Genomic DNA, 11,758 nt, shown 5'->3' with positions numbered 1-11,758 from the left:
AGTATAAATTTTACGTACTAAGAAGTTAAAGAAAATAATACTTGGTAAATGTAAATATATATTTATCATTCTTATGCACAGAAACAATTTTATTGTAAAAAATTAAAGACATTAACAACATTAAAGGCATGTACAGTGTTTCATTTAAATCAATGTTGTTGTCAAGGCTCCCTGTAATGATAATTTTGTTTTACTTTCACAGCGTCAAGTTGCTCTGAACTGAAACTTCTTGAAAAGGGTAAACTAGGATCAGCAACAATGACCTTGTTTGATAATAATGCCTTCTGTACATGGACAATACAAGCTCCTGTTGGTGCCCGCATCAAAGTTAGAGTAAGTTCTTTTAAATTCTTTTGTAATTTCAGTGAGGATAAAAGTTATTAGCTTAAAGTTCATGATCGAGGTTTTATTTGGTAGTTTGCCTATGTTAAAAAAATATGAATCAAATAATGAGTGCTTTGCTACACATGTAGTTAACAGGCCTATCTGGTGCTCTTTGATATTTGTGGACTGAATTTGAATTTGATCCTTGTGATATTGTTTACTTTTTAAATTTTAATTTAACTTACACTTGTTGATTTTTTAATTTAGAGCTTTTACTTCTTTAAAATTTAGTTTAGGTTCAACTTCATCAACTTTTTCCTTTGCTTTTACTAGTATTAATAAACATTATTTATATTTGAAATAGTTATTTTAAGTTCAATGGTAATTATGTTGCATATTTTATGGAATATTTAGAACACGAAGCAAGGGAAAATTGACCGTCAAAAAAACTTATATTGTTTCTATGAAAATTTTGATGAAATTCTATGCAATTAACTAATATTGAACCAAATTTTTTTATTCTTTGTTATAGATAAGTTCAAGTTTTCATTTGGAGGAAAATGCTGATGTTCTCAGTGTATGGACAGGAGGTATATCTTTAAAAGAGAGCAATTTTCTTGGAAGTGTAACAGGAAGTCTTCAATCACAAAAGGAATTCTACTCACAGAACAATTACATCATCATGCAGCTAAGCATGGATGGTTCCGTAAATGTCAGAAGTGGATTTACTGTGACCTATGAAACCGGTGTGTTTACATTATAGCGATTTTATTTATCAATTATTTTGTAAGTAATAATGACATGTTTCTAAAGCTTTATATTTCAATATGATTACATTAGATTTAAACTTCAAAAAAACCTTTGAACTATAAATAATCTTACATGTAATAAAGACCCACGTCACATGCATTTTTTGGGGAATATTGGGCCCCAATGGAAATGACAATTTTCCTGACATTATTGTTAATTTTGGTCATGCAAATTGATTAAATGAAGGAATCAAACAAATATTAATAGTTTGAACTATTACCAGTATTTAATTATGATTCCAATACATTATGAAGTCAAACATATGTAGTGACTATAACAATAATATCTAAGTCAAAGTTTAAAAATCCTTGCTTTACTGGTGACTTAAAATGCCAGTACATAACGAACACAACAGCAGATATTAAGATTATCACAAATTTGGAGTAATCTAAATAATAAAATATTAGTAATGCCATCGTTCCAAAATTTTGCATACTAAAGAAAAAAAAAGTAGGGGTCACTTCTCAAAAAAATTTAGATATACATGTAGCATGAAATTGTAGGCAAAAATTGGAGTTAGTTTTTCTATACTTCTATGAAATATACGAGGGTTGTTAGAAAAGTTCGCGGACAAAGTGATTTACAGCAAAATTACAGTGTACTTTGTAGGATGACTTATATTTTATTAAATGACTACCAATCAAAAATAAGTATGCAAAAACATATGATTTTGAAGTTTTTTTCAAAAGATACAACAATTTTTATTTTGCATTTTGCATTTACGGAACATTATTTCATATTTCCATGACGTCAGGTGACGTCAAACTACTGAAAAGCAGTTTAAACCTGTCACTCTTTTTAAAACACCTTTTAGTTCACCCAATTTTCATGCCATTAACCCATTTATAAAACGCATGTTCACACAATTATTTGTCAATTCTTTGTATAATGTCTTTTGTGTCATATCGTAGATCATTTAGGTCCGAAAATCTCTATCCACGCAGTTTCGACTTCAGATAAGGAAATAAAGCGAAATCCAAGATCCGGGCAATATGGGGGTCGGGATGGTGCAAGAGCTCAAGATATCAGTATTTCCATTTTCAAACCTTCAATTCCAATTGTGGTTCCAATTGTAAACATTTGTCCTATAAATTTAAGAACCTTTTAGTCTCTATCGGAGATTTTTTTGCGTGCACACAAAATTTAATGACGGGCCGGTGCTCCAAGGTGTCCATTTACGTTAACGTTTTTGACTCATTTTTCTAGCGTTGGTCGTCCATATTTGGCGATAAACGGTAATAAATTCTTTAATTTAATTGAAACTTTAACAAAATGACCTTCAAAACTTATTGTGATCTCATATGAAATATCGTTTATTTTTATGCGCTTAAACTGTACATTTTCTTAATAAGGAAAAATGCGCACAAAATATAAAACAATTAAAAACTGACGTGCTCCGTGAAGCAAATCTTATCAAAATAATTAATCTGTATATTTTTAAGGTGCATTTGACATAAACAAATTTTTACATATTTTTTAGAAAATACGTCAAGATTAACCATGAAAATTTTCGCTGGTATCATGCAAAGAGTCCGCTCACAATCGAACTTGTCCGCGAACTTTTCTAACAACCCTCGTATTCTAAATATGCCAAACATATTGATAGAAGTATCAAAATATTGTTCAAATATGTATTTCAAAACACAATGAAATTATCCTTACACTCAAAGTATCTAGAAGTTTGGTCTGCACTGAAAATTAAGAAGCTAAAGTAACACTACTAAAAAAAACTATCGAATTATGAAAATTGTTCATTTTCGTCTTGAAAACCTTCCGCCACAAAATATAGTCCCTTACTACACACTGTAGATATGTAATCAATTTTATTCAACATGGTTAATTTGGCATTGTAAAATATAGATGTACAAATAGAATTCATATATTATGCACAATGTTTAGACTAGAGGTGGAATAAAAATAGTTAACCAAAATGAGAGGAACAAACCTCTTTAAACTTCATAAAACCTTTGAACTATAAATAATCTTACATGTAATAAAAATCGTGTATTGTTTATTTCTAGTTGCTGATGCGGTGATTTGGAATGACATGAAGAAGCTGACAGCAGGCAGTAGCTGGCAGAACCTGGAGTCACCATTGTATGGGACAGCTGTTCCATTTGGATTACAACTAGAATGGTTGATTACAGCAGGTTCTTACCAAGTAGTGTCATTGGAGGTACAAAACAACAACAACAAACAAACAGATTTTGTACAATCTAGTCAACAGTTTTTGGGTTATATAATAAATATGTAGAATTAAAGATACAAGTCAGTTTTCTGGAGTATATTATATTACATATCGTATCATAAATATACATGTACATATATATATCTCTTTATGGAAAAATTGGTACTGCGTGTTTATATATTTTTTGATGGTAGGGTCATGTACATTGACTTGTTAATTTACAGATTTTAATACTTAGTTCAATTAATTGTTCACATGGCTATAACATACTTTAGCTCGGATCATTTTTAAGAATGATGATTTACATCCAAAACAATCTTGAATGTAAATAAAACTATTACACACATGATTTTTACTTCAGTTTCTGGAGGTAGATTTGCCTACAAGCAGTTCCCTTAAAGTTTATGATGGAGAAGACTTAATGGCACATCAAGTTTTTACGCTGAATAAAACTCCTTTGCATCCCATCTACATATCTAGAAGCAAATCTATTCGATTTGTTTTATCAACAGATAAGCATGAGTATACCAAGTATCGAGGATTTCAGCTCAAATACAAAGAAGGTAGTACATGTATATGTATAAATTTTTATATATTCAAAATATTATTTTAATCTCGTTTTTTAATTTCAATAATTGTGCTATAGGTGTAAGAAGTTATTGATAATATTCCCTTTGTTTTGATTGTTGACACTGTAAAACTTTAAAAATTATTTTTAACATTTATCAAATCAACCCTGATCACAATCCACGACGTATGTTATTCTGTGGTTAAATGAATTATACCTCTTGTATTTTGTCTTTCGAGGAATCAATTTAACTGATTGCTATAATGCCTTTGAAGGTTGTAATATTGAGATGAAGCAACACGGAACTATTTATTCACCTGGCTATGAAGTTGGCAGCTATCCTTCTAATGTCACATGTGCCTGGATTCTTACACGCAATACAGGAGAAACTAAACCCATTTCTCTACGCTTCACAGAATTTAAACTTAAAAGTAATTCTGATTACGTAGAGGTAAGTCATTACGTGTTTATAATATGTGTACAATACCAATTATACCCAACCAACACCAGAGCAGACCCCGATTAAACTCCGATTTTACTTTCGGTAATTATTTAAAATTTGCATCCATTCTGGGTTTACTTTTGGTTAACTCGGGGTTTGCTTTTAGAGTCCACTTTACGCATCGAAGTGTGAAGCAGAACCTCTTTTATCTTACCATCTTACCGCCTTGTGTTTTCAAAAGCGCCTGCTTTAACACTCGGGGTTAAAGGGGCATGGTCACGATTTTGGTCAAAATTATTTTTCCGATTTTAGTGTCTACAATGCTTCAGTAAGATATTTCTGAAGGCCATAAAAAATTAAGTGTCAATCGTTTAGTTATAAGCGAGTTTCAGTGCTCATAATTCTTTGCTATGTATACAAAGCTTTTGTGTACATTTTAAATGCAATGAGTGTGTTAAACGTTAAAAACTGTTTTTATGCTTAAAATGGGAAAGAAGATCAACAAATTAGCTTGAATTTTTTTTTTACTGGCATCATGAACCTATGTAAACAAAAAAAGGCACGAGCCTTGTTTACATGACAAAGAATTGTAAGCTCTGTATCCTGTTTGTATTACTCTACGACAGACTCTGAAATTTCATTATGCATTCTTAAGGCATAGCGTATAATAAAGACAGAATAATAAAATTCGACCAAAATCGTGACCATGCCCCTTTAACTCTGGGTCTGCTCTAGTAAACCCAGGATAAACCAGAGCAGACCCTGAAAGTAAACCAAGGATTCAGTCGGGATTCACCCTCTGTTAGGTTGGGTCGGATCGGTAATGTATCTGTATATACCTATTTATTGACTTTGTAGGCACATGTATTGATACTGACAATTGTATAAACTTTACCCAGGTTTACAATGACACTACCGGTACAGCATTGCACAAGGGAAATGGGCTGACAGGCACTTCTGATATAACTGAAATATTAAGCTCTACCAATGGATACCTCAATGTGACCTTCAAGTCTAACCTGGTATTGGTTGAAAAAGGATTCAAGGCTGGGTTCTCTGTTGGTAAGGACTGTTGGAACATGCTATTAAGATGTGTAGATCAATGTACCAATGTACAAACATTAATAGGCTAGATTATTAAAAATAATGATTTTTATCATATCTTTATTTTCTCATTAGACTGTCCCATGTTAACTCTCTCACAATGGACCATAAATTCAGTTTCGGATAAATACACAGCTCTTAACACAGAAATTGAACTGTCCTGTCAACAAGGATACTCATTCAAACAAGAGGAGTACAACAGTGCAAGTTCTGTTGCTCTGAAATGTTTACAAGGAGGAAAATGGAATGTGTCAAGAATTCCTGACTGTCAAAGTAAGCTTTGGTAAATTGTATGGGTGAATTTATAAAACGAGACTGTTTTCATGAAATGTAATAAAAATTCTATAAAACACAAACTAAATTAAACTTGAAACTTTCGCTTTTTTGTCATCACAGTCACATACTGCGGCATGCCTCCAGCAATTCAAAATGGAATAATCATAAGTGCGACAGGCACAAAGGTTGGAGATAATGTATCTTACAAATGCTATACAGGGTTTACTCTTGGGGGATCATCCATCGCTCGATGTCAAGAAAATGGACACTGGGATACACCGCCAATGTGCTATTGTAAATAGTAAATACTAGTACACGGTTATCTTCTTGCCATTTATATAACGTCTTAAAAATTTGGTGAGGTAGAAATTGATATTTCAGCTCAACAATGCATCCCAATAAGTTATCTAACCAATGGAAATGTTAAGATTACTGAAGGAAGTGGAACTGGCTTTGCCTCGGTGTTGATGTTTAGCTGTGACCCAGGATATGATCTTCTTGGGTCTGTGTACATCCACTGTAGGTCAAATGGCACATGGTCACATCCCAAACCTTCTTGTACAGGTAAAAATGACTTTGAACAATGAAAAGGTACATGAACACAACATACTTATTTTTCAAAGTAAGAAATAAAAAATAACAAAATTATACATGGTAATTCCATGCTCATGCTTGCACAGATAAAAGATATAAAACAAAATATTACATGGTCATATCTTACACATTTTTGTACAGTGAAATAGATATACATGTATGCCATTAAAGTGGTATATTGTCACACTCAACACATCTTATACAGATACGAGATGTGAAACGATGAAATGACAAGTTGTCATATCCTTTAATTATATCGTACAAGTAAGCAATATGGAAAAAAAATGGCACATTGTTACATCATGTAGCTTTTTATTCAAGTGATACATATTCAACTTGATCGTCCTGTCAGTCTTTTACTATATGTATTTGATGCACATCTAATTTGCAATTTTATGTACTTATGTATGCCGAAATAGAATACACTCGATGTTTTAATAGAAAATCTAACAGACACAAATCTAGAAAGCGGCGGTCCAATAGTCTACATTTAATGCCAAAGTAGATGTTAAATACAGTGGAACAGTTTTGGGTATACGTTGTTACCTACAGTCGAAATGAAACAAACGTTTTACTGACGAGGATTTAATTTCATTTCATTTAAAAAGTGAAACTTTTGAACAAAATTGATTATACATGTATAAAACCCTGACTACTATTTAGGCATAGTACATGCACAACACAACACTACTGTTATAAAAAGGAGTCAGGATTTGATAAATAATGCACGAAACAGTTGTATTTTCTAAATTGTTTTCAGTCAAATTGGTAAAAAAAAAATATTTAATTAATTGTTATGTATCTGAAAATTTCTCCTGCAAAACATTTTTATATTTCTATACAACAGATTGAACTCTTCTGCTTTCAAAAAAATTCTTGAATTTTAGTTTTATCTTCAGAAATGTCAATATTTAGGTCAAGAAAAGATTCACCTTTTCACCATCTGTACTTTTTTCAGAGATTAACTGTCCAATACCACATGTGATATTTGGTAGAGTTGACTCTGATAGTGCTGTTAAGTATAAAGAGACAGTCACGTTGAAGTGTGATGTTGGGTTCATTGTAAATGGTACAACTATATCTGAAAAAAATGTGACTTGTGGTAGTGATGCTTTGTTTTCTGGATTGGATTCGTGTGTCAGTAAGTGTCCTGTTTACATCTGTAGCCATGTTGATTTTAATTATTTATTTAGCCCAATAACAATAAATGCAAGATAAATTGAAAGTGTAATATTGGTATCTTTTTCGTAAATTCACAAAAAAGGTAAATGTTATTTATTAAAGATTGGTCAATCTAAAAGTATAATGGAATTATACCTATTGTTCTGCTGATAACAACAGAAACGGTGTGATACGTATGTGGTTACCCAATTTAAAAAAGTACTCACTTTCAAAATAATGTTCAAAGTGTTTTAAGTACCAAATCGGCCCCAATTTGAAAAAAAAATCAAAGTGGGTTGAATTTTGGTTGTTCAACCAACTTAGATTTTAAACGCGCATTATGAGAAACATCAACATTTTTTTTAATCATCGAGAAACTTTACACCCTTCGAAAAAAAAATGTAAAAAAATCACAAATTCCTACATTCGATTCATTTAATATTGTTGAAAGTTAGTGATTTATTAACTTTAAAGTTTTCTTTAAAGGGCATATTCCATGTTTCTAAAGTATGGGCCATTTTTTTCTGCCTTTATCGTGTAATGATCAATTACTTCTAACAGTTTGTTTGCTGTTCAAAAGCATTATTTAGCCATAATATCAATTTAAATCATAGCTACGATCGTATAAAACTCAATTAGATAGCATGGCACGTGGTACGGTGACGTCACACGCGACCTTCTTCAAGCATCTAATTGTTAACAAATTGTATGATTAGCATGATCTTTGACATTTATTTACCATTGTTTTTTTTTGTTTTTGTTTTATTTTTTTATTACTAAGCCAAAAGAATCTTATATAACCTGTTAAATTTGTTGCATACATATTCACGAAGTGAAGGAAAAGAAGGACAGTGCTAAGCAAAGCAGTTAAGGTCCTGTTTTGATAAAAAACAAATCTTGGCTTAAAGTTAAGCTTTAAGCACCTTTAAAAATGGAGTCAGCATCCTTTTTAAAAAAAAAGATAAATAAGAAAAATATATTGAAAAAATATCGTCTCGAAAAGCAATAACTCTTTTATATCCACTTTTTATAGGCATTCTTATGTATTGTAGATTTAAGTTTATTTAAATCATGATTCCAAGGTATTAGGAAGAGGCCTTTTTGGATTGACAATTTATCAGTTTAAACATTTTGGCTATTTCAATATCAGCTACAATTCAAGTAGCTAAAATAGATACGTTTTGCATTTTATGATGTCTTCTTTGTATTTTTGTGTGTACTTTGCGTGGATTATATTGATCGATCAAAACTAAAGTTAATTCTTTGGTGTTTTATACGGGCATTACAGAAAAAATCACCACCCGCGTATGCAGTATTTAACAGGGCAATAGATAGATTATCAATAATAAAAATTGTTTAAGATTAAAAACTTTAAAGTTGTAAAACAAATAACAAATTTTTTTCTTTATAATAGCCTCTTGTAAAAGTTATGAATATTTCTTTTTGCAAGACCCTGTTTTTATTTAAGCACAGACACGCGTTTTTATTGATGAGAACTTGTTGATAAAGGCTAGAAAATATGCAAATCAAACTTAATAACACTGAGCTTTGCTCAAACATTAATGGTAAATATTTTAATGTATGTACATTTTGCTGTTGAAATATAGATGATATTGAAGTTTTTGAAGTAAACTTAATGTTTGTTGAATTTTACCCATGGAAAATGTTCAAAGAGTCTTTGGTTTTTCTTTTGCCAAATAATGGGATAACAATCATTGAATTATACTCGACGTATTGATTTTGATCTATTGAATGAATTTTATCGATAATGTGAAGTTTCTTGAATTTTCATATTGCTGGATCCGCTTCTATGAAGGTTTTGATTTTGGAATTTACATAAACATTTTCCATGGCAAAACTTTTATTGTAAGAAACCCGTCATAAAAGGACTAATATGGGGTAATTTAAGTTTAAATAATAACATAATTACTAAGGTCAGCATGGAGCCACATTTAGAGGTTTGGGTGTCAATTTTACATAGAAGTTGTAAGAGAACAGCTTTCTGAAGAAAATGTAGACAGTTTAATTTGTTTAACCAATTATGATATCCATGTTGAAGCAAGTTTTTTAAGCTCACCAGACTTCCTCGCCAAAACTACAATATTGGAATTCATTTAATAGCTCTAAACGCATCTATATATTGTTTCATAATATATGAATTAGAGACGATTGTGCCACAATTCTTGCAGTGTGTACTTTTTTTAATCGTGATGCAAACAATTTTGAGATTAAACCAAATTTAGGCTCTTGTCTTTCAGGAATAGATTTTGGGATGAATCCAAATGATTGTCCAGGATCCTGTAATATGACGTACACCGCAGACACTTTCGATAAATTTAATGAATGTGAATGTGTATGTATTGATGGATATACAGGAGTAAACTGCACGGTAATTATATTTGCAAAGTAAAATAAGACTATTTTTTTGGTCTACAACCTGCCTGTATATATGGAAAAGCTAATTTAATATATGAAGTTAATCTGAGAAGAATAGATCATTCTATTGTTTTTGTAAATATACACACACCATAGACAACGTGTTACTTTACTAATTTGATTTTGCTTGGCAACGTAATAATAGCTGTGTCGGGATGATACCCTCTATTCATTTTGAAGTTAAAATGTAAGTCATCTAAGATTAGCTGTATCTGTTAGGATTCACGTTTTTTACTGTTTTGCTTGATATAGGAAAAAATTGATGAATGTGCCAGTTTTCCTTGTAAGCATGGAGCCATCTGTACAGACCGTGTCAATGACTACCACTGTTACTGTACAGAGGGATGGACGGGCAAGAACTGTGACCAGCAAATCGACTACTGTACAACCACCTCTAACAAGTCTCAGAGTGGGAAATGTTTCAACTTGATTGATGATAAATACTGCAGGTTCGTCACAGGATAAATTGCTTTGATGCACTATAAACCAATTGACTTGTATTCACTTCCAAAGAATGTTTGTGAGGTTCGTGCAAAATTCTTTATTTCAAACTCGGCTACCGTTGAAAGTTTAAAGCATTTAAGTAATTTGGCAATGATTCCTTATAAATTAGTATGTATTAGTTATAAGTCACAATTTTATTTTTTACATTTATAGAATTAAAGTAATATCTGCATACAAAAACAAGCATAGATATATGTCATCGTATTTCAAAGCTTTTATAGTGAATTGCAATTCTGTTGTACTACGGTCAAAAATAGACAACGATTTTAAAGTGAGCGATGAGACCCATTGGTCTCTTGTTTCAATTTTCAGATGAAGTTTCAGAGAACTATTTTATATAAAGTTTTTTTTTATCCTGTCATATAGATGCAATCTTGGAACAAGAGGCGATTTATGTGAAGACATTCCAGATGTGTGCAATGTTTTCAACCCATGTTCAACAATGGGTGCATGTAGAAATTATTTTGGGACAGCATATTGTTCCTGCCAGATAAGTATGTTCACAGATGTTATGTACACAGAATGATGCTATCCACGAGGAAATTATTTTTAATTTTTTTAATACAAAGCTTCATATTTTAATTTTTATCCAAAAATCACCGGCAACTGTGGATTTTATGGTGTTTTACTATATATAATGTTATTGTAAAATATTTAGTTAAAACCTTTTGGCATTTTTAATACTGTTAGACTACTCCGGAAGCTCTTGTCAGTTACTGAAAGACTTCTGCACTGGATCTACTGCATGTCTATATATGGGCATGTCTGGTACTGGAGGGACGTGTACTAATCTGGAGAGTGGAGGGTACAACTGCCAGTGTCAGACAGGTAAGGTGCTAAACAATTTGTATCTGATATACCATGCGTGGATACCTCACTTATTGCTTTCTAAAGATTTTGATTATTCATCTCTAACTGCGTGCTACATTAAACTTATTCAAAGCAAATTATCAATTCAATTTAATTTAATATTTTATGTTTGTTTAAAATTTATGTTAATAAATACCACAAAGAGTTTTAGCAAGATGTAAATATTGACTATTAGTATGGTATTATTCATTGATTTAGTTTTGACTGTAACAAGCTGGATATATGTAGCTTGATGGATATCCTTATATGACTAAGACGGAAGGAAAAACCTAGGCAGATAGTTTTTTTAAACAAAAAAAAGTTCTGCTGGTAATCTACAACAAAGATTTTGAAGTCAATTACAGTTTGCATCAATATATATACTTACCTGCATTAACTTTTTGCATTTTCCCCGAGCTGCCTACGATCATGCCTGAACTTTTGAGACCACCCCTGTGGTATCATCTAGTGTTTACCCATAATGCACAAGCATACTTCCGTT

At 31.5% G+C, this 11,758-nt stretch overlaps 1 protein-coding gene across 4 annotated transcripts in view; it reads left to right on the top strand.

Moving 5' to 3' along the window:
• Window positions 1-210: 210 nt before the first annotated feature.
• LOC128164925 (uncharacterized) overlaps window positions 211-11,758 on the top strand; it is a 93,420-nt gene continuing 81,872 nt past the window's right edge. For all 4 annotated transcript variants that reach the window (XR_008241005.1, XR_008241006.1, XM_052829036.1 and 1 more), the window contains exons 1-14: window positions 211-333; window positions 857-1,070; window positions 3,156-3,310; window positions 3,684-3,885; window positions 4,166-4,341; window positions 5,232-5,394; window positions 5,512-5,709; window positions 5,833-6,006; window positions 6,094-6,276; window positions 7,265-7,447; window positions 9,726-9,856; window positions 10,156-10,352; window positions 10,774-10,901; window positions 11,098-11,235. Coding sequence is in view for 2 of the 4 variants with exons in the window: in XM_052829036.1 (XP_052684996.1) it covers window positions 259-333; window positions 857-1,070; window positions 3,156-3,310; window positions 3,684-3,885; window positions 4,166-4,341; window positions 5,232-5,394; window positions 5,512-5,709; window positions 5,833-6,006; window positions 6,094-6,276; window positions 7,265-7,447; window positions 9,726-9,856; window positions 10,156-10,352; window positions 10,774-10,901; window positions 11,098-11,235 (2,317 nt within the window). In the remaining 2 variants the exon portion in view is untranslated. The remainder of the gene's footprint in view (window positions 334-856; window positions 1,071-3,155; window positions 3,311-3,683; window positions 3,886-4,165; window positions 4,342-5,231; window positions 5,395-5,511; window positions 5,710-5,832; window positions 6,007-6,093; window positions 6,277-7,264; window positions 7,448-9,725; window positions 9,857-10,155; window positions 10,353-10,773; window positions 10,902-11,097; window positions 11,236-11,758) is intronic.

This window comes from Crassostrea angulata, chromosome 10, assembly GCF_025612915.1.
Source record: "Crassostrea angulata isolate pt1a10 chromosome 10, ASM2561291v2, whole genome shotgun sequence".
In the NCBI taxonomy this organism is placed as follows: domain Eukaryota; kingdom Metazoa; phylum Mollusca; class Bivalvia; order Ostreida; family Ostreidae; genus Magallana; species Magallana angulata.
This window is presented reverse-complemented; position numbering and strand designations above follow the sequence as displayed.